This window comes from Macrotis lagotis, chromosome 2 (genome assembly GCF_037893015.1).
Source record: "Macrotis lagotis isolate mMagLag1 chromosome 2, bilby.v1.9.chrom.fasta, whole genome shotgun sequence".
Lineage (NCBI taxonomy): Eukaryota > Metazoa > Chordata > Mammalia > Peramelemorphia > Peramelidae > Macrotis > Macrotis lagotis.
The window spans coordinates 81,227,484-81,251,474 of NC_133659.1; the positions used below are offsets into that span (position 1 = coordinate 81,227,484).

Here is a 23,991-nt window from a genome sequence, read left to right on the forward strand (position 1 = left end):
GGAATTTATAAAATGAAGGGGTTGAATGAGATGATCTCATGGATCTCTTCTGTTTGCAATCCTATAATTCTATGACTTATTGAGGAACAACTTAAATCATTGAACTTCTGAAGTTTAAATGGAACTATGCAGGCCACTCCCACAATTACATGACACCTGAAGATATAGTTGAATTGATTCCTTTGATCATCAAACTAGTAATTAATCCAGTATGTTTATACATCATTACAATGCTTCTCATATTAAAACATTAGATTGTTGGGGTTTTTTCTCCTTAGTACATAACACATGATAGAATAAAGGCCGGGCTTATAGGCATAAGTGATCTACTTTTACTCATGTGTTAGTAATATCTATATTTTCTAATAAAATGGGTTGCATCTGTTTTCAATTTGATTTTTCTTATAAGCAGATTTGAAAAAGTTACTTTGGCCTCATGACAGAAGTCTGTGCAATGTCTACTCCAACAAGTAATATTATGATACATAGTAATCCTTTTGTGAAAGCCTTGTAAATGTTGATGAATTGGGCACTGTAATAAGAGGAAATCAAAAGCTACTTGTATTCTCTGCTCAGTTTGACCAGATTCATCTCATGAAAATGCCACCATTTCAGAAAAGTGTTATTGAGTCGTTTCAGTATTGTCTGACTCTTTGTGACCCAATTTGGGGTTTTCTTGGCAGAGATGTTGGAGTGGTTTGTTATTTCCTTCTCTAGGTGATTTTGCAGATGAGGAAACTGAAGCAAATAGGGTTAGTGACTTGCCCAGGATCTTACAGCTTGTACATGCCTGAGGCTGGATTTGAATGCTCAAACTCTAATACCATGCTCAGTGCTCCATCCACATGGCACCACCTAGCTACCTGTAAATAACAGTAGATCAGGGAAAGTTTTTAAATAGTTTAATGAATTAAATTTATGTTAGAATTAGAAAAGATCATATAGTTATATAGCTCAACATCATTTTACAATTAAGAAAACTAAAGCATCCAGTAAGCTGTAGTAATAATAATGTGTGTCCTTCATTTTTTTAAGAAGACCATGACATGGGGGGGTTATGTCATGACAAGCACATGAATTGGATTTGAATGAGGGGGCTATGCTAAGTCATCAACCTCACTTTCTCCTCCAGAGCCATCTGGGTTCAGTGGCCAGAGAGGAATCAGAACAACTGGAGATGTCCCTGTATGCGAGGCAATCAGGTTTGTTAAGTGACTTGCCCATGGTCACATAGGTAGTACCAGTCAGATGTCTGAGGCAGAATTCGAACTCTTGTCCTTCTCACTCCAAAGCCAGTGCTCTATCCACTGCACCACCTAGCTGCCCAATAACTTGTAATATTTCCTGGGTCACCCAGGCAATAAGTTGCAGAGATCTCAAATCCCGTTTCTTTTATTAAAGAATGGGGACTACAAAGAGAATGTTGATGCTAGGCATTTGTTTTATGGTATCTTGGATGAATTGCAGTTCTCTGTGATACAAATGATAAAACCACTCCAAGTTGTAATGATAAGACTGAGTTACTCTTTTTTTCATGTGCTCATAAGCATCAACATCATAATCATCATAGCCAACGAAATTTGTTAAGCATATAATATATAAAATTCACTGTGGCAGGTACTGTTAAAAAAAGCAAAAATAAAACCAATCATTTTATAATGAGACAGTCATGTCCCTTGAGAAACCAATATGTACATTGAAAATATAAACTAACAATCAACTATACAAGTACATTGCTAAGTGCAAAATTGAGTGTCTGTGTTTGTATAATTTGTTATAGGAAGTATTAAGGAACTAGCATACATATGTATAGAGAGTATTATCTATATATAGAGAGGGAGTATATTTAAATTAGCTCCTTCTTATATATAAAGGTAATGTACATGAACACAAACATTACATACATGTGTTCATATATATATATATATGCAAAGAGAAATAAAAATTTTTCATGCTGCAACATCTCCTTACTAGTCTCTGAAGGCTCATTAACTATGCCCTATCCCCATGTGTGTTTGTGTTCTTTTTTCTTTTGTGCTATATTGGCTTGATTGCTGAACCAACTGTCATGGGTTTCACATTATCATCTCTATGCAGCTGACTCCTAAATTTATATATCCAGTTCTTAATTCTTATTGAACTTCAATCCTACATTTCCCATTGTTCGCTGATCATTTCGACCTGAGGATTCCATGAGTTCCATCTCAAACTCAACAAGTCTAAAATGGCACAGCTTAACTCTCACCTCCACCTCCCCAAATTAGCCTTTTGTTCATTTTCCTCTTTCCACCTAACATCCTCATATTTATTCCCTTTTCTTTTCTCACAGATAACACTATGGTTCAGGCTCTCTTAATTTCTCACCTGAACTATTGAAGTAGGTTAGTTGGTTACCCTCTTGTTGGCTATTTCATTTTCTTCTAATTCTTCTAATTTCTTTTAATTCTAATTCTTCTCCTTCTAATTCATTTTCCACACTAGTGCCAAATTGATATTTCTGAAGTACAAAGCAGATCATAGCACTCAAGGGCTTCAGTGACTTTCTGTTGCCTGTAGGATAAAGCACAAATTATTATGGTTGTCATTTAAGGTCCTTCAAAATCTTGCCCCATCTTATCCTTTCTTGAATGGTTGCATATCATTTTCTTTTTTTTTTTGATATTTTATTTTTTTCCAAATACTGCATATCATTTTAAAGAAAGACTAAGACTGAGCCCTTTGTCAGGACTGTCCATCTTCTGAACTCTCACCTGACTCAAGAAGCTGTAGCATATGCAGTGACCACACCCTAACCTAGGTTCTACTAGACTGAGAGTAACTAAAAGGCTTCAAATCTATTGGTGAATTGGGGAGGTATCTACCTCAGGCATGTGAAGACTTCCCCTGGGAGAATGGACAAATGAGAACAATTTGTTCCAGTGACCATGAAAGTGGCTGAATAGCAAAGACTCCAAGGTCATACACTGAATCCAGGTTCCTTGGAAGTCATCTCAACTGTTGTCTTGACACTGAATTTTCTTGACTCTGGACAAGGGAGTGAAGCCCACAACTGCAAGTCAGCCTCACTTAAATTCAATTCACTCATGAGTCAAGACATTCTGTGGTCCTCTTCAAAAAAGGACAAAGAACAACAACATATTATTCTCTCTTATACATTCAGTCTTTCAGCCAAACTGGCTACTTACTATTTCCTGTGCACCGCATTCCTCCTTCCACCCCCACACCTAGGATGTTCTCTTCTATTATCTTTATATCTTTTATCCAATAGCTTCCATCAAGATCCAACTCAAATGCAACCTTACAAAGAAACCTTTCCTGTTTCCCTTAATTGTTCGGATTCTCCCTTCCTCACTCAAGCTTTCATCTGCTAAAATTGTGTTTCATAGATTTTGTAGTTATTTATCAGTACATGTTTTATCACCAAATAGATACTAAGCTCCTTGACATTAAGGAGCTAGCACAGAATTGATTCATAAAAACATTCAATAAAGCTTATTGAGAATGGGACTGAACTATTTCTTATGTAACTACAAGATAGTAAATTCTTATATGCCATATCTTAAAAATATTTGTATTTCTAATATCACTGGCATATTGCCTTGAATATGTTATTCAATAAGGATGTGTTGACTGAAGGAAAAATTAAATTACTGTGAAGAGATAAAATATTCTGTATATGTATGACTTAACTCCCAACTTAATTGTAACCTGTTTGATGAAAAAGTTTATACTGATCCCTTCTAAAGCTAGTCTTATTGCAAGATTAATTGAAAGGTGCTCTGTTGAACTTTAGTCTTTTAAAAAACATTCTACGATACCAAAAGAAAGGTAAAACATAAGTGAAATTTATCAGTTTGTATTGAAAGATTGATTATATGATTATATATGCATGTGTTAAATCCCCTTATCTGGAAATAAGGGGAGAAGCAAAATTTGACATGAAAATAACCTTGCTTTAGCAAACTATGACTAGAGAAGAATTGTAAACCACATAGATGCCTTGGCCTTAATCAACCTCTATTAACAGAGCACTTACCTTGGCCATGTCTAAACAAGACAAATTGTTTAGTTCCAAAGTTGTTGGGTTTTTTCCTCCCCTGCCTGAAGCTAAGGAGAATGTTAAAACTAAGAAGTCTGGGAATAGAACCAATTAACACCTAGCCAGAAAGTACCTCAAAAGTTATAAACTTAGGCATACATACCTTAAGAAAAATTTTCAAAACCTTTTTTTCTTAAACTTAGTGCTTATTTCAGTAGTAGGGAAACAATAACCATGATTTTATGCATTGAATAATTTCTTTCATTGATTCATTTGGCAAACAGTTATTTACTACCAATTGTATACAAGGTCCTATGCCAGATGTGTAGTGAAAGTACAACTATACATACATACATATATATATATATATATATATATATGACCTCCTCTCTCTCTCTCTCTATATATATATATATATTATATGCATATATATGTGTATATATAGTCCTAGTTGGAAGGTTACTAAAACTTGGAATCTGAGCTCAGATGTCATATACTTCAGGAAGACTTTCTTGATTTACTCCCAGATCCCAAACAGTATTCTATAAGATTTATCATTTTTAATAATTTATATTGTAATTTTGTGACTATTTAATAATCCCCCAAACAGATTTTATGTTAGGGTCTCATCTGTTTTATTCTGAATAAGCAAGTGAATATGTATTTTAATGAGTGATTAGGCAATTTTGGTGTCATCTTTGCCTTTTTTTGGTTAGCATGTTTGAAGGATGAAGGCAGGAATAAAAGGAGTTATAGTATAATTGGCTGTCGATGAAAGGATAAGAGATTAACTAGAGCTTAATAGAGTTACATATTGCATCATCAAAGTAGAATTTAAGAGCCATAATGACAAGAATTGCTTTATTTTTCTTCCTAGACTTGCATGTATAGACACTTAATAAATGTTATTCATATTGGATTAGATTCAGGTGAGTTTTCTTATGCCTTAATACAGGGTATACAATACATAAGAAACTTTCACAAGAAAATAAGAACAAAAGATGTATTAAAGAGAATTATTCATTGTAGAGACAGAATTTTTTTTGAAAAAAAATCTAGCTTGTAAAAAGCACGATCTAACAGGACATTGATGATTCATCTATACCCAGGAAGAATTTATAATTATATTGGCATTTAATCCATTATTACCCATAGGAACTGAAAAAAATTCATTGTGAAAGGAGATTATTATTCAAGAATGTATTCCCAAAGGATAATGTAGCCCGAAGGGTTTTTTCCCTAATAATATTTTGATTTCTTTCCTTATTATTGCTATTTACTAATTTTTCCATTTTCCTGATTGTGGCTATTATAGTTAAGAAATAATAAATGAATCCCTTATTAAACTGAAACTAGACTTGAAACTATTTACTTAAATGAATTGCTCTCCTAAATAGAATCTGGAGGAAAATACAATCTCAAACAAGAGAACTGATAGAAAAGGAATGACCACTTTTTTCAAAATTTTTATTATTCTCATTTCTCTTAGTAAAAAATGAGAGCCTATAGTGCCTTAAATTCTGCTTTTCTTCAATCACATCTCTTTTTAAAATCTTATTTTAAATATATGAGCTCAAGAAAATGCCAGAAATATGAGCAAATGTCAAAGCAGCATTTCATTTGGGAACTGTTATATTCACCAGGTATGGGCAAGTCCCAACTGGTGGTCATTAATTGCTGAAATCAATCTCACACACCATAAAATATAAGTTGCCAGGGTCTTAAGACTGACCCAGACCAGCTACTACAGCTGGAAATAACTTTGTGTGTAAATCCTCAATACCTTCTGGTAACACTGATAGTTTTCTTTTTTCTTTAATAGGTGTTAAAATGGGTAGAAGAAGCAGTTCAAGCTTCAAAAGTTCATCTCCTCTCAACAGATCATTTAGAAAAGGCTGCAAATACTTGGCAAATTCCTTTTGATCCCAGCTTAAAAGAAGTTACTGTATCACTGAGTGGTCCTTCTCCATTGATTGAAATCCGAAATCCATTAGGTAAGTTTTATATATACATATAAGTGGCATATATGTGTGTGTATATATATACCTTCATATCACTTTCTTTTTTTAAATGAACAGAAAGGGCTGTTTGTTCCTTTATTCCAAGTCATATTATATAGTTGAACCACAGCTGAACAAACCACAGAACAGATGGCAAAACCATTTTTAAAAATCAGCTTTTTTTTAAAGTCATAAATGCTGCCAGATTTCAGTGGGAATCAGAGTTGAAATTCCTTATGAATAGGATATATGTATCTACAATTTGGCCCAGTCTTATTATCTCATTGGTATGAGGAAGCTCCCAGTGTGGAAAATCCCAAATTGTGAGTCCTCTATAAATTAAATTAGAGGCTTATGTGGGACACTGAAAGTTTAAGGACATTCCCCTAATTTATGTAAGTACTTCAGAAGAAGGGCTTGGTTGTATCAAGGTCTTCAGTGGAAAGAATACTAGATGTGCAATCATAGATCCTCAACTCTGCTGTTTCCTTAATAAGACATTATATGAGAAGTCTGTGCAGGACTGCTAGGATTAGGGAAGTGATTGTATTCTTTACTTATCAGTTCTCTCCTTTTCACAACTGGCTGCCATTGTTTAGGAAGGACACTGATAATCTAGAGAGTGTCCAAAGTGGGGCTAGCAGAATTATGAAGCATCTTGGGTTTGGATGAAAAGAAGTTTGGTTGGAGGGAGTAGGTATTTTTTAAGCTAAAGAGGAGTAGAGGGAAATATATGACATTATATACCTGAAATGCTCTTCAGTGGAATAGGTAATTAATTTATTCCAAATGATTTCAAAAGGTAAAACCTGGAAGAATGGGTGGAAGTTTCCTTAAAAAGGAGATTTAGGTTTGATGTAAGGAAAACCTTGGTAACCATTGGTGCAGTTATAGGGTGTTTCCCATCTAGTAGGTCTTATTTGGTATGTTTTCTGAGAATTCCTTTTCATGTAGTATAGCTAAAGTACATAGATATACACATGTGTGTCTATAGTATGAATGCACAATTACATAAACAAATATGCATGTTTATGCTTACAAATATACTTGTTTTGACCATAATAAAACATTTAGGAAAGATTAGGCCCAAACTTGAGCCATGATTTATCTGATTTATTGAATTCTTAGCTGGAAAGTAACAATTTCAGGTGCTGGTGGGATAAAAATAAACTTTTTATGGTCTTTTTTGTAAGGAAAAGCACAAATTCCTTTTTTTTTAAATGGTACATAAAAGTAATCCTATTATTTTCCAACAAATTTCCTTGCTGTTAAAATTTTATTTTTATTATCAAGACAATAACCAAGAGACAGGCTACATGCCAGTTTTAGAAATGTTTTAATATACTCTGTTTCCGGGCTTCCGGGCCATGATGGTGGAGAGAAGCCAGGCACTATCTTAAGCTCTCCTGGCTTTCCCTCAGAACTAACATGAACCAAGCCTCTTAACAGAATTTGGATTCACAGAACCCAGAGAAGAACCTAGGAGAACATCCCACATCAAGGTCTTTCACAGAGGAGCCTGGGAGAGTGGGGAAGAGGGGAGGGACAGAGAACAGGGGTGGGGAGGAGCTGACAGAAGGAAGAAGAGGCTGAGAGAAAGGGGAAAAATGGGGGGAGGTGGATAAAAGTGGGCAAACACACTGATGGAGGTGGTATTCAGAAGCAAAATGCTGGAGAATAGGGAATGGGGGGGGAAGGGCAAAAATACAAATGGAGGGAAGATAGCATGGAGGACAATAAAGAGTATTTATATCTTTGAATGTGAATGGGATGAACTCTCCCATAAAATGAAAGTGAATAGCAGAGTGAATTAAAAATCAGGATCCTACAATATGCTGTTTACCAGAAACACATTTGAAGCAGAGATACAAAGAGAATAAAGGTAAAAGGCTAGAGTAGAATATATTATGCTTCAGCTGAAGTGGAAAAGGTAGGGGTAGCAATCCTTATCTCAGACAAAACAGCTGCAAAAATAGGTCTTATTAAAAGAGATAAGGAAAAAAACTACATCCTCCTAAAAGATACCATAGACAAATGAAGTAATTTCAATACTAAATATGTATGCATCAAGTAATATAGCATCCAGATTCTTAAAGGAGAAGCTGACTGAGTGACAGGAAGATATAAACAACAAAATTTTACTAGTGGGAGATCTCAGCCTCCCTCTCTCAGAATTAGATAAATCTAATCCTAAAATAAACATGAAGGAAGTTAAAGAGGCAAATGGAATGTTAGAAAACTTAGACATTAAAAATCTTTGGAGAAGAGTGGAGGGGTTAGAAAGGAATATACCTTTTTTGTCTGAAGTACATGATGCCTACACAAAAATTTACCATGTCTATTAAAAACCTCATAATCAAATGCAGAAAGACAGAAATATTGAATAGTGCCTTTTTATTCCATATTGCAATGAAAATCATGTGCAAGAATGGGAGAGATAGCTCTAAAACTTATTGGAAACTAAATATCCTCATTTTAAAGAATGAGTGGATCAAACAACAAATAAGAGAAAGAATTAATGATTTGGGGGGCAGCTAGGTGCACAGTGGATAGAACACTGGCCCTGGAGTCAGGAGGACCTGAGATCAAATCCAGCCTCAGACACTTAATAATTAATTACCTAGCTGTGTGGCCTTGAGCAAGTGGCTTAACCCCATTGCCTTGCAAAAAAAAAAAGTAAAAGAATTAATGATTTCATCCAAGACAATGACAATAATTAGATAACATTCCAAAACTTATGGGATACAGCCAAAGAAATTATTAGGGGATATATTATATATGTAAGTGCTTGCATGAATAAAATTGAGAAAGAGGAAATCAATTAATCATATAAAAAGTTAGAGAAAGAAAAAATTAAAAACCTCAATTAAATATTAAATTAGAAATTCTAAAAGTTAAAGGAGAAAATAATTAAATCAAAAACAATCTATTGAACTAATGATAAGACCAAAAAATAAATAAAATAAATAAATTAATTTGATTGAAAAAAGAAAGAAGAAAACCAAATTACTAGTATCAAAAATGAAAAAAGTGAACTCAGCACCAATGATGAGGAAATTAAAGTAATAAATTGGAACTATTTTCCCCAATTATATGACAATAAATTTGATAATCTAAGTGAAATGGATGAATATTTACAAAAATATAAATTGTCCAGGTTAAATGAAGAGGAAATTAAATACCTAAGTAACTCTATTTCAGAAAAAGAAATTCAATAAGTCATCAATGAACTCCCTCAGAAAAAATTCTCCAGGGTCAGATTGATTTACAAATGAATTCTATCAAACATTCAAGGAACATTTGGTTCCAATTCTGTACAAATGTTTTGGAAAAATAGGTGAAGACGTAACTCTGACTAATTCCTTCTATGACACCAATATGGTGCTGATTCCTAGACTAAGAAGAGTCAAAACAGAGAAAGAAAATTATAGACCAATTTTCCTAATGAATATGGATGTAAAAATCTTAAATCAAATATTAGAAAAGCAATTACAACAAGTTATCACTGGGATAATATACTATGACCAACAGAATTTATCCCAGCAGTGCAAGGTTAGCTCAATATTAGGAAAACTGTCAGCATAATTGACTATATCAGTAACAAACCTGACAAATTATATGATAATCTCAACAGGTGCTGAAAAAGTCTTTGACAAAATACAGCACGCATTCCTACTAAAAACACTAGAGACCATCAGAATAAATGGATTGTTCCTTAAGATGATAATAAAGAGTATCCATTTGAAATCATCAACAAGCATTATATGCAATGGGAGTAAGCTAGAAGCATTCCTGATTAGATCAGGGGTGAAACAAGGATTACAAAATATTGTATTAGAAATGTTGCCTTCAGGGGCAGCCAGGTGGTGTGTGGATAGAGCACTGGCCCTGAAGTAAGGAGGACCTGAGTTCTAAATTGACTTCAGAAACTTATTAATTGCCTAGCTGTATGACCTTACACAAGTCACTTAACCCCATTGTCTTAAATAAATAAATAATAATAGAAAAGAAATGTTACCTTCAGCATTAAGAGAAGAAAGAGAAATTGAAGGAATTAGAATTTGGATAGAAGACACAAAACTCTCACCCTTTGCAGATGACATGATGGTATACCAAGAGAACCCCAAAAAATCATCTAAAAAACTATTAGAAACAATTAGAAACTTCAGCAAAGTCATAGGATATAAAATAAACTCACATAAATCCTCAACATTTCTATATTTTCCAAACAAGACACAGCAGAAAGAGTTAGAAAGAGAAATCCCATTTAAAATAACTTCTGACAGCATAAAATACTTGGGGGTCTACGTGCCAAGGCAGACTCAGAAAAACTATGAAAACAGCTATAAAACACTTTTCACATGAATAAAATCAGATCTAAACTGCAAGACATATATCAACTGTTCATGGATAGGCCTAGGTAATATAATAAAATTGACAATTCTACCTAAATTAAACTACTTATTTAGTGCCATACCAATCAAGCTTTCAAAAAATTACTTTACTAAGCTAGAAAAAATTGTAACTAGATTTATATGGAGAAACAAAAAATCAAGACTATCTGGGGATTTAATGAAAAGAAAATGGTAAAAGAAGTCAGCTTAGTATTCCCAAATCAAAAATTATATTATAAAACATCAGTCATCAAAATTCTCTGAACTCTATGGGTTTATAAAACAGCAGATTACTCTAATCATTTCCTGCTGTTGCACCTAGTCTATTCCACTCTATTTCTTAGTCAGTACAGAGAATTTTGATGTCACTCTTTGATAAATTCTGCTAGGAAAATTGGAAGATAGTGGCAGAAACTAGAATCAGAAAATCATCTCATACCCTACACCAAGATAAGATCAAAATGGGTTCAAGATTTGAATATAAAAGACAATTTTAAGCAAATTACGAGAACAAGGAATAGTTTACTCTCGGATCTATGGAAAGGGAAGCAGTTTATGACCAAGGAAGAGATAGAGAACATTATAAAAAACAAAATGGATAACTTTGATTACATTTAATTAAAAAAGTTTTACACAAACAAAACCACTCCAACCAAGAATAAAAGAAATGTGGTAAATTGGGAAACAATTTTTATGACTAGTGTTTCTGACAAAGAATTCATTTTTAAATATATAGAGAACTGAGTCAAATTTATTAAAATAAAAATTCATTTCTTATTTGACAAATAGTTAAAGGATATGCAAAGGAATTTCAGATGAGGAAATCAAAGCTATCTATAGTCTTATGAAAAATTGCTCTAAACCATTACTGATTAGAGAAATGCAAATTAACGTATCTCTGAGGTACTACCTTACACCTCTCAGATTGATCAATATGACCAGAAAGGATAATGATCAATGTTGGAAGGAATGTGGGAAATCTGGGTCACTAATACATTGTTGGTGGAGCTGTGAACTGATCTGACCTTTCTGGAGAACAATTTGGAATTATATTGAAAGGGCAATAAAAATGTGCATACCCTTTGATCCGGCAATCTCTCTACTGGGCCTATACCCTGAGGAGATCATGAAAAAAGGGTAAAGATCTCACATATACAAAAATATTCATAGCAGCTCTGCTTGTAGAGGCAAAGAATTGGAAATCCATCAACTGGGGAGTGGCTGAACAAATTGTGGTTTATGTATGTGATAGGACACTATTGTTCCATTAGAAATCAGGAGGGATAGGATTTCAGAGAAGCTTGGAAAGACTTGAATGAATTGATGCTGAGCAAGATAAGCAGAACCTTAAGAATATTTTACAGCCTAACAACTTGGGGTGATGATCAACCTTGATAGATTTGCTTACTCCATCATTGTAATAATCAGGAACGATTCTGGGGGATCTGTGACGTAGAATACCATTTGTATCCAGAGAAAGAATTGTAGAGTTTGAATGAAGACCAAAAATTATTATCTTCAAATTTTTAAAAAGCAGTTTTAAGTATTACATAATTTTCCCCTAATACTTTCTTTCTTCCTTAAGGATATATATTTTTTTCCTTTTAATACATTCAATATTGATCCTTGCAAATCCTGGAAACAACGTAAAGACTATCAGATTGCATTCTGTTGAGGGGAAGGGGAAAAATTGCAAAATTCTAAACCTTGCAAAAATGATTGGTAGAAGTTACTATTGTATATAATTGGAAAACAAATAAAATATTTATTAAAAAAAATTAAAAATATACTTTGTTCTCTCTTTCAATGGAACTTTGCTTTAATCCCATTGTTAATCTTATAATAAAAATTATATTAAAAGCATTAAAGATTCTTCAATCTGATAACTTATAGCTGCTAAATTTGGTTTTATTTGTATAATCAACCATTTTTGGTTTTAGTCATACTTAATTTTAGGAAATAAAATTCAAAGAGAAAGAGATTGGTTTTATGAAGACCTTTCTATAAAAATGTATATATTTTTTATCTTTGTTCAAGTTTCATTCCATTACTGTATTTCTTCAAGATTTCTTTATTATATCTTTTATTTGGAAATTTTGAAAGTCTTCCTCATATAGGGGAAAAGAAATTTTGATTGTAAAATTGCTGATAATATATTTTTCATGGAAAGCTTTGTAATATAACTCATGAAAGACAAATGTATATACTTTCTAATTCTATTTGAATAATTTTCAAACGAGTATAACCAAGTAAAACTTAATGTGTATATAGCACCCACTGGATTTCAGTCCTACAGTAGTTGTCTTCTAAATTCTGACAACCAGTTCTATTCTTAAGGCACTTTCCACTTTTTGTTTTTGTTATTTGAAAAATTTTTGTCTTGAAAGGTACCTGATATCTATATTTTTTAAAAAAAAATCTGAAAATCTTAGAGATTTCATGTACCTTAGCAATCACATTGGAATTGAAGAAAACATCTGGAAATCTAAATATTTTAAAGATACATTCATATTCTTATGGATATGATGCTGAGCAAGATGAGCAGAACCTGAAGAACATTATACACCCTAACAACAACATAGAGTGATGATCAACCTCGATGGATTTGCTCACTCCATCATTGTAATAATCGAGAACAATTTGGGGGGAATCTGTGATGGAGAATATCATTTGTATCCAGAGAAAGAACTGTGGAGTTGAATGAAGACCAAAAATTATCTTCAAATGACAGCCAGGACATTACCTGGTTTTAGAGCATATGGTTTCCAAGGGTATATGTTACTTCTCTCCTTATAATTTTTTTTGGATATTATCCATTAAGAAGAACACTGCCATTGGCAAAAGAAGCAAATTCATACATTGTTGAACTTCTTACATTACTTGAAAAAGATTCAGACTTTTCTCAATATGGATTTATGCCAACTTAATGATCTAAGGTTCACTTTGCATAAGGTTTCTACTTTCTAAATTTTTGGTATGCTCTTTGCAAATATTTTAGCATTTTTCAGTTTCTACAAATGCTAATGTGGGTCTTTTCTTCACTAGAAAACCATGGATGGAATAAATCATAAAAAATGACTTCAATTCAATGCAATTTATTAGTCTTATAAGACTAACTTAGTGGACATGTCAGATACACTTTAGGTTCATAGGGATTAATTGGAATTATCTGGTTACATTGTCTTGACTATAGTTTACAAAATTACTTTGCTGATTAATATCCCTCCCCAATATTGTTTGCACAAAACTTGGAACTTTGAACATAAATTGGATAAAATGATTGATTGTCTTCAATTTATCCTGCATATAGTTTATACATGCTATATTCTCCATTAGGCATTGAACTCTTTGATAGAAAGAACTATGCTTTGTCTTTGTATTTCCTGTGCTTATTACAGTGGCATAGATATCACAAGGCATAGATACTTAATAAATGATTATTAACTGATTACATTAGTTTTTAGATGACCATCAAGGGCTCTCAGAGTAATAATTTCCTAAATGAATGCCTAAGAATTATTTAACCTGGCTTACTGAAATAACTATTCATATGGTCTAAATGACCCTTGTGGCAAGGAGACAGACTTTGAAATTATTTTAATAATTATAATCCAGGATGCCTTTGGAAATATTACCACAGTCTGGCAAGGGCTATTTTTTTCTAGTTGTAAAAGGCAGGAGGATAGAGGTGAACCTGTGACTCTAGTTCTAAAGCTTGTATCCTAATGGGATGTTATAGAAACATATCTTGTTTTAAGATTTCTTAATCAATTTCAATAGTAAATCTATCAGTATTAGTTATTCTATTTTTACTAAGTAGCAAATTAGTACATTCCACAGATGGCATGTACTTCATTTACCCAACAAACAGAAAGACAGAATCTTTAAGTATGTGTATATAACTCCTTGGCAAGAGAATCATCATCAGAAAAATGTGATTTGAAATCTGATCTTGCTCTTGTATTTATGTGGTGATAAATTAGTCAGTATTCAAAGCTGAAAGAAATATTGTACTTGTTAACTTTCTGTCTGTCTTTCAGGGAAGCTGATAAAAAAAGGATTTGGCTTGAATGAGCTATTAAATATCCATAACTCTGCCAAGGTGGTGAATGTGAAGGAGCCAGAGCCTGGCATGTGGACAATTAAGGTACTGTTATTCTACAAAGCATGTATTATCATTTTATTTCTATGGTAATAGGTTTTATAAAATATGTAATAGAACATTTATAATACAAATCTCTTGCAAATAGAGATATCAATTTAATAAAAAATAATATATATCTTAAAGACATTTTCAGGCCATGAATTATCTCTAGTGTCTGGAGGTAATCCATAAAGTCACTTGGTTTACAATCTCCAGAGATAAAGCACTCCATTTATCATGCTGGTAATTTGTTCTGCTCTAAAAGTTAACACAGAAAACTATAGTTATGTTTTGTAGTTTTCCTTTTACTTAGCACGAAGTTGGTATGCTTTTTTTAAAAAGTACCTGAAATGTAATATATCAGAAAAATAAATTACTCCGCTGAAGCAGATAACTTCCACGTTTGTAAGTCAGAAATGGTCCACCTGACTTGGCTCTGCCACTTATTTGCCTATTTGAACAACTTATTTCTCTGTTTCTTAATAAGTCTCAGTAATGAAATCAGAGTGATAATATCTCCACTGAATAGGATTGTGAAAAGTCTATTTAAATTCAAATTGAATAAATAATTAAATTGGATTTATATTTGTTATGGCATTATCAATTGTTGTTGTTCTTATATCACCTTAGAAAATATTATATCATTGTAAAATTTCTTATCCATACTGGTACATGTAGGTTGATGATCAGTTCACTGAATTAATCCATTAGAACATATATCTTGCACACATACTTCCAGAGAGCTATGATTTGGGCTAAAAACTAACCAAGATGATCATGTTTGCAATGATCTTTGGTCCTTTAAAAAAATCATAAATATTTCTTTACTGATATGTAGCTGTGAATCTTGTAATATCATCTCCAAAATTAAAAGTTGGTGACCCAAAGCAAATTGTATACCCAAGCATGATGAGTCTAGTTAGCATGATCTCATCATTAAGTATAAGTTTAGTGTTTAAGTGGAACTTTATTATCATTATTATTATTAATCTCATTCTCATATTTTTGATGGAGTTTTAAAGAAATGATTCTAGCACAAATCTCTATCCTGTTACTATTCTTTTATATTTGGTATTCTGCAGACATTCAAGCAATTACCAAGTATCCATTATATGGCAAGCATGATCTAGGAGTACAAGTTCAAAGATTTAAACAAGCCCTTCTTGTAATGAGACCAATGAGACTATTGCAGAGATGGAAAATAAAACTGTCTTTTGTAATAAAACTAATATATCTGATGATTATCATTGTGGACAGGCACAATTGAAGACCCTTAGGAGTACTGCATATTTTATTCTTGTTTCCCATTCTTTAGTAATCATGGTATTTACACATGGAAGTATGGACAAAAATAATGAAATACTCTGAACGTAAGACTAATTTAGTCAAATCAACAAATATTTTTAAGTATTACATTAAGTATTACGGTAGACATTGTGCAAAAAACTCCAACTATAGAGGCAGAACAAAAAAATAATTACTGTTCTCAAGGAGCTTGTATTGTTATAGGAGAAGATAATCCATAAAAGAAAAAATGAAAGAGTAGAGGTAGGGAGAGAGTATCTGTGGAAAGGGAAGGAAGAAGAGAGCTATGGTGGAGAAAGATGTCAAGAAAAAGCAAAAGCGGTCCTTGGAGAGGACTCTTCCAAATAATTTTGGAGGAAGGGGAAGAGTATGGAATGTCATATGCTAACTCATTTCAGATTATTTGGATCAGTATCTTGATAGGTGGGCAAATTCTGAGTGGTAATTGCTTGGTCTTTTCTGTGCCTTACATACCATTGGCTGTCAGTAAACATTACCTGAAAAGGAGCTGATAACAAGATTCAGGGAAGGTCCTTAGATTAGCTTATAACAATAATAAAATGGAAATTGGAAACAATAAGGGAATGAAATGATGAGGACTCTGTCCATCTAATGTGACATTAAAGAAGTATGAAGACACACTGACTAACTTATTCTTAGATTTATATCTTGTACTTATGAACTTTTAGGTCATGTAAATCATACCATTCTTTTTTAAAGCGTAACTACTGAGAACTCAGGTCCAACAAATGAAAGCATTATAATATTACATACATTTATATGGTGAGTTTTATGTAATATATATATATATGTATATGTAAAAAGATGTAGTCAAACTCAAGCCTTTCTTAAACTATGAAGAGTCTATAATGTACTGATGGAAGAAAGAAATAGAGTTGATTTGACCATATATATAAAAATCCACTACTCTAGCCCTTAAAAGACATTCCATGACATACCACCATAGATTTTCAGCCTGATCTCATATTGCTTCCCTCCATATAGTCTATAAGCAAAGGCTTGGACACCTTTATTAATATTGGAGTTTATGTCTGAAATGTCCTTCCTTCTCTTTACTCTCTGAATTTATACTCATCTTTTAAACCTCAGCTAAAATATTCATTTTCTTTTTGGAACTTTCCCTTATCCATCTGTTTTATGAAATGGCAGGTAAATGGAATAATGGAAGACTTCAGTTTAATCTTGCTACAGACACTTACTAAGTGGATCATAGGCAAATTATTTAGCCTCTCTAAGACTCAGTTTCCTCATTTGTAGAATAGGTTTAATAATAGTTTCTCCTTTAATGGATTGTTGTAAGGATCACATGAAAAAATATATTCAAGTGCTTTGCAAACCTTAAAACTCTAAACAAGTTATATTTATTGTTATATTTTAATGACCCATTCTAGATTGAAGCAATACTTAAGTTTACAAATATTGATATACTTTTATTTTCTTATTAGACATTATGTTCTTTATATTTGTATCTCATCCCCACACTCTTTTAGTTTAGGAAACATTTAACATAAGTGCATTAGGCAGATATAGTTCATGTCCTCGTTATCTTTCACCTAGATTATTTCAATTAACCTCTTAATTGTTTTCTTAGATATTAATTTTATCCATCTCCAGTTTTACATCCACACAGCTATCAAACTAACATTCTTCTGCCCAGGTCTGATCTTGCCACCCTTATACTCAAAAAGCTTCAGTGGTTCTCTCTTGTCTCTAGACTAAAATCCATACTTTTTTTTTGGTTTTTAAGGTCATTTTATGGCACATTACTCATGCCCTTTCCTGCAGATAGGTGGCACAGTGGATGGGGCATTAGATTGAGAGTTAAGAAAACCTGAGTTCAAAATCTAGCCTCACCTAACCTCTGTTTTAACAGTTCCTATATCATAGGATGTGAGAATCAAATGAGATATAATATTTGAAAATCATTTAGCCCAGTGCCTTACATATTGTAGCCACTTTATAAATGCTTATTCCCTTCCCCTGTTCTTTCCTTCCCTCCAGTCTTCATGAGTTGTTCCTAGTCTTTGAAAGGCACTACTATCTCATACCATACCTGTCTTCCTTCAGAGTTCACCTTAAGTGCCATTTGCTACATGAAGCTTATCCTAATCCCCCCAAATCTATTTGTTTCTCCCCAAAATAATGTAAGTTTCCTGAGGTCAAGGATCATTAAATATTTGTATTTTTGTCTTTATATCCCCAACAAATAGCAAACTGCCTTGCACTTAATAAATTTTTGTTGAACAACTATCTCATCACGTTCCCAGACTACAAACTCCATTAGGTCAGGAAAGGACTTTGACACATCGAAACACAGCATCTTCCCTCCATGCCAAGCATAATTTTCTTCTTATGAGGATCTTAATAGTTATCTGTTAGATGAGGAATCCACTTGCAACAATTCAATTTGAATTCAGCAAACATTAGTGAAGCACAACTATACGCAAGTCTCCTATACCAGAAAGACTGAAGATTCAAAAACAAAAAATGAACCCGTCCCCACCTTCATGGATTCCACATTCTATATAATCGTTAACTCTGAACATTGGTTTAGACAAGCTGTTAATTATAGTTAATTACAGTTGGTCCTTCTACAGAAATATCAGTAATTGGAATTATCTTTGTTCCTTTCTTTCATATTTCCTGCTAACTGGGAAGTATCTGCTGAATCTAGACTCAATCATTCTCTGAATTTGATTAATGTAGCACTTTTTTTTCATCCCATGAGTAGAGAATAGATCGTATATATTATTTGTCTTAACAACTTCCATGAATTGGGAGGGGGTTACTAACTTTCTGAGTCTTGTTTTATAGGTGTGATACAATGAGGTACAGAAATTTTAGGTGATTTGTTTGAAGTGATAGACAAATCATATAAAAGTTGCGTTTCCTAAACTCTGTGACTTCTATATCAAAACTGTAACGTATGTGTGTAACTGTGACATTTCAGGGGACACTCAACAAAGAGGTAAATGGAAATCTTGTGTGCCTTTCATACAAATGAGTCAAATGCTTTGGGTTACATCTGATACTAACAAAAACATGCTTAAAAGCAGCAATTTAAGAGAATATAAATTATTCTTTTATTAAAAACAAAAGCGAAAGTTGTTTTAAGCCAAACATTCCCATCTGGGGGGGGGGGGGCTACTTAATATGGTAAATCCTGGAACTAATATCTAAGATGCAGTATTAATTTTCCATCCAGACATTTATCTCTGTAGTTATAGAATTCAAATATAATCACTTAAGTACACATTTGTCTTAAGCCAGATCTGACCCCTCAGCTACTTTGGGGAAATTCTCAGCAAAAACATTAAAGAAATAAGAGCAACCATCAGCTCTGGAAAGCACAAAATCCCTCGATTAGTATGTGATTATCAGTATAATTGGATAATCTCACATATGTGTCTATTCCCCAGGGTATATATCCATTAAGAAAATATGGATAAACTGTACTTAAATAATCTTCCAAGAAGAAGATAGTGAGTTCCAAGTCTACAGTTACATTACAGGCATTTATGCTGGTTTCCAGAGCCTATTATGGCAGTTAAGCATGATCAGAATGCTTTTGAAATCATATTCAAGTAACATGAATTTATTTAGCAATGAAAAACAAATAAGCACAATGTGTACCAGGGACCACACAAGAGGAAGGATTATGCTAGCAGCCAAATATTTTCACCTGCTAGTTCTTATGAAAAAGGTACAAACTGGCTATACCAAGTATGCCCTTCAGATGAATTAGATGTGGCATCAATTTTCTTTAGGGTCAATGGAATGTATTGTACTTGCTCTTTCCTGGAATTTATCCCAATTATTTGTACTTGACAATTGCAGATTGTCAATTAAATGGAGAATTTTCTTAACATGTTTATGCATATGTATCTATTCATAGGGCTTAGGATTGTGAAGAGCCTTCACTTAGTGTCATATGAAGACTGAAGGAACTGGATATGTTTAGCCTAAAAAAGAGAAGACTCATGGGAGATATGAGAGCTATGTTCAAGTTTATGAACAGCTATTATAATGTGCATTAGGTTTGTTATCTCTGATTCTGGAGTTGAGACCTGAAAGCAGTGAGTAAAAATCATAAAGAAGTAAATTTAAACTTGAAATCAAGAAAATTTCTTAACAGCTAGGTTAGTCCCAAAATAGTATGGACTACCTTAAGAGGGTATGGGTCTCTTCTCCTTAGGAGTATTGATCTTCATGAGTTTGGCTTTAATAAAGAATTAACATGTTTTTAAGCTCCAGAGTTTGTTCCTAATAAGGAACAAATGGAATTAGGCTAGCATGTGCAAACCTCTAGTTTACTCTTAAGAAAGAGCAAATGGAATTAGATTAACAAATGACTTTATTACTAAGTTTGCAGTCATGCATGCATGGGGCCCACTTAGGAACCAGACCCAAAGTGAAATTTTGGAGAAGTGTATTTATACAGTCATAAATCAAAAGGGAGGATATGATAAAACTGCATCTGAACTTGTCCATCAAGGGAGTGACCCTCAACTCAGGTTATGTGTTCCTTAGGGCAAAGAGCTCCTTAGTGGCATAGAGGTGCTATCAGAAATTTCATTACAACAGGAGTGTCCCCTCCAACTCAGGACCCTTGTGCCTTATCAGTTATACTGAAGACCTCCACAAAGCACAAGAATATTCACCCTCCAGGATTTGTTACAAACAAATAAAATTCATTTTTGTTTTTAGGCAATATTATCAGAGGTCTTCAAGGAGAGGCTGGCTGACCATTCATCGTTTTGTTTCAGTAGATATTTCTTTCAAATATGGGTTCTACTGAATCAGTATCAAGGGTCCTTCAGCTCTTATTTGTGAAGAGTTTGCAATTCTTAAAAAGTGTTTCAAACAATTCTAGATCTCTTACTCTTTGCCAATTTCAGGAACATTTCTTTCTGACTTTACAATTCTTTAACTTCTCAATATAGAGGGAAAATGAAAGCTCTCTTTATTTGGTAAACTACATTTGGTTGAAATCTAAGTCCCACTACTGGCTATTTGGTCTGAGAGCCCCTCAGAGGCTTTTATCTGTAAAAGTAATATTATTTCTTCTTGTTTTTATGTTTTACTTCTTTTTAAAATAAGCAAACATTAGCTTTAGGCTTATTTCCTGTCAGCAAAGAAAATGAAAATCCAATTCTTTAATCAGATTTTATTTCAATTTGTAATGCTGAATTTTTCATGTCTTAAGAATTCTCCTCCAAGATCATGAGTTAATTCAGTACCATAAATATTAGCATTCTAGTTTACTTTGTATTTTCATAGGCTGGCATTTTATGGTTTTGTTTCTATAAATACGTTTAGTGCTTATTCCTTATTGATATTGCATATTAGTATACTTCATTCTTTTAATTGTATTCTACTGTCTTCTACCATGTATTATTTTTAGCTAAAATGAATTAAAATATAAACATATTCTATAATTAAAATGTTTTATTTTAATTATAATTACAAAAATTGTAGGTGCCACTACTCAGTTACTTTTGAAAGAAAGATAATGGAAATATTGTATAGAATTTGTTCCCTAAATATTAATGGTATAATAATTAAGATTATTTTTACTGTATTACTTCAAGATAGTGGGGGTTAAGTGACTTGGCCAAGGTCACACAGCTAGGTAATTATAATGTGTCTGAGATCAAATTTGACCTCAGGTCCTCCTGACTCCAAGGCTGGTGCTCTATCCACTGTGCTACCTAGCTGCCCCCAAGATAGTTTCTTAAAAGATCTCCTTAATAATTGTTTTTAATTACATAATTTTAATATTGGAAGGAAATATAGGGACTAATTCATACCTGAACAAGAATCTCTTCTTTATTTAATGTGCCATAAGTCTTTTCTTGAAGACTTCCAGTCAGAGGCAGCTCATTCCACTTCAGAATGACACTAATTTTTTGGAATCCCCACCAATCTAAATTTATCCCCATGTGATTTTTGTTCTCTGGTCCTACCTCTGTCTTCCTCCCTCCTAAGCAGTAGTAAACTAATGTCTCTTTTAAATGATAATCTTTCTAATAACTGAAGAAAGTTATCATATTACCACTAATTCTCTGGATGTTTTTCATTCTTTTCTAAATTGTGACATTAATAATTGAACCAACACTCCAGTTGTGGTAGGGCAAAGTATAGTGGGACTTAACTCAGAGAATTGAACTGTAAATTTTCGTGAATATTCATTACTTCAAAAAAATGTGATTTCATCAGTGTGGATATTCTTTTAATAAACATAAAACAATGTAAAACAACATACCTTTAATTTCATGAATTGCTGTGACCCTCCCACATTTAATTATCAAATATTCCAAATTTAGTTAACATCTATTATTTAACTATGTTCTAGGAGACATGAAACAAGGAAAAAGCAAAAATAGACTCTGTGATCTTACATTCACATACATAACACAAAAGATATTATGTTCATAAATATTGTCTATAAATACAGGCAAGATAGGAAATTTCAAAAGGTCAGCAACAATCTGGAGATCGGGAAAGACTGCTTACAGGATATTTTTTTATTGTACAGTTGTTTCACTTGTGTCTGACTCTTCAGCACCCTATCTTAAGGGTCTTGGCAAAGATACTGGTGGGGTTTGTCTTTTCCTTCTCCAGGTCATTTTCTATATGAGGAAACTGAGGTAGATAGCATTATGTGGCTTGCAAGGGTCACTTAGATAGTGTCTGAGGCCAGATTTGAACTCATGTAGTATTCCTACCTTCAGGTCAGGTGCTCTATTCATTGAACTACATAGCTAACCAGAAGGTATGCAGAAGATAAAATTCAAATTTAATTTTTACAGACTTTGGGAACAGTTGGTGTAAAGGAATGGAAATTAGAAATGTAATGTTATGTAAGATAGAATGTTATGAGGAAAATCAAAATAGCAGGTATTGATGGATCATTAAGTACATATAATGGAATAAAGTATAAGAATGCTGGAAAGGCAGGACGAGATCAGGTTGTAAGCAGCTTTAAATGCCAAAGAAACACTAATTCTTGATCAAAACCATATTTCATTCATTTTCCATTTTGGAACATTGCATTTCAAGAGCTCATTTATACCTGGTCTTGTGTGATACTGATTTGCCCAAGGTCACACAGCTAGAGAGTTATTAATCTGAGGTCAGATTTGAATAGGTCCTCCTGACTCTAAGGGTAGAACTCTACCCACTGTATCACCTAGCTGTCCCTCTTTCTGGATTCTTGCAGTAATTTTTCTTTAACATGGAAACTCAGAATTTAGGCTATAACATTCTTGGGATTTTTTCCATTTAGGATTTCTTTTAGGATAGGAACAGTTGATCCATTCTATTTCCATATCGATCTCTAATTTTAATAAAAACTCTATAGTTTGAATATTTTTTGAAATAGATTTCTGACTTTTTAAAAATCATAGTTTTTAAATGACTTTTCCTTGAACTATTTCCCAATTTGCTCATTTTATAACATTTTATATATTCTTATATTATTTATCAGAATATTGATTTTGCTCTAATATTTCTTGCTGTCTCATGGAGTCATTGATTTCTGTTGGGACTAGCCTAGTTTTCAAAGAGTCCATTATTTGGGTCAGGTTTTGACTGGAAGTAAGTCTTGTACATTTCTCCCTTTCAAGCACTTTTTGATCTAGTCAAACTGACCTTCTTGCTACACCATATACATGACCCTTAGTCTCCTGTATCCATAGGTTGTTGTCTCCCATCATTGGAATGTACTCTTTTTTTCACTTTCAACTGTGAGAATACCTAGATTCCTTCAAAGATATATTCTAATAGAATTTCCATATTTACTGATCTTGTGTTTCCACCTCACCTTGTAATTTGTTTTGCATATATATTTTGTTTATCCATTAATATATGCATATACACATATGTATATATAATATAAAAATAATAAAGATGAATATTATTTAATAATTATTTCTCAGTGTATTATAGTATTCTCTACCATATAAAATATAGTATATAATATAGAAAATTATTAATAATGCAATGAGTTTAATAATAAAACTAACAATATAGCTATAATTAAGAACTATTCTCTATAATACATTTACATATATAAACACATATACA

General features: G+C 32.9%; 1 protein-coding gene and 1 long non-coding RNA gene across 5 annotated transcripts in view; one reads left to right on the top strand and one right to left on the bottom strand.

Annotated features, from left to right (window-relative positions):
* HMCN1 (hemicentin 1) overlaps positions 1–23,991 on the top strand; it is an 814,916-nt gene that overhangs the window by 492,909 nt on the left and 298,016 nt on the right. For all 4 annotated transcript variants that reach the window (XM_074222240.1, XM_074222238.1, XM_074222239.1 and 1 more), the window contains exons 5-6: positions 5,862–6,033; positions 14,474–14,580. In XM_074222240.1, coding sequence (XP_074078341.1) covers positions 5,862–6,033; positions 14,474–14,580 — 279 coding nt within the window. The remainder of the gene's footprint in view (positions 1–5,861; positions 6,034–14,473; positions 14,581–23,991) is intronic.
* The window catches only part of LOC141512896 (uncharacterized), a 70,349-nt gene that overhangs the window by 2,587 nt on the left and 43,771 nt on the right, over positions 1–23,991 (bottom strand). Inside the window, exon 2 of the long non-coding RNA XR_012475628.1 lies at positions 2,365–2,550. This is a non-coding gene — a long non-coding RNA (uncharacterized LOC141512896). The remainder of the gene's footprint in view (positions 1–2,364; positions 2,551–23,991) is intronic.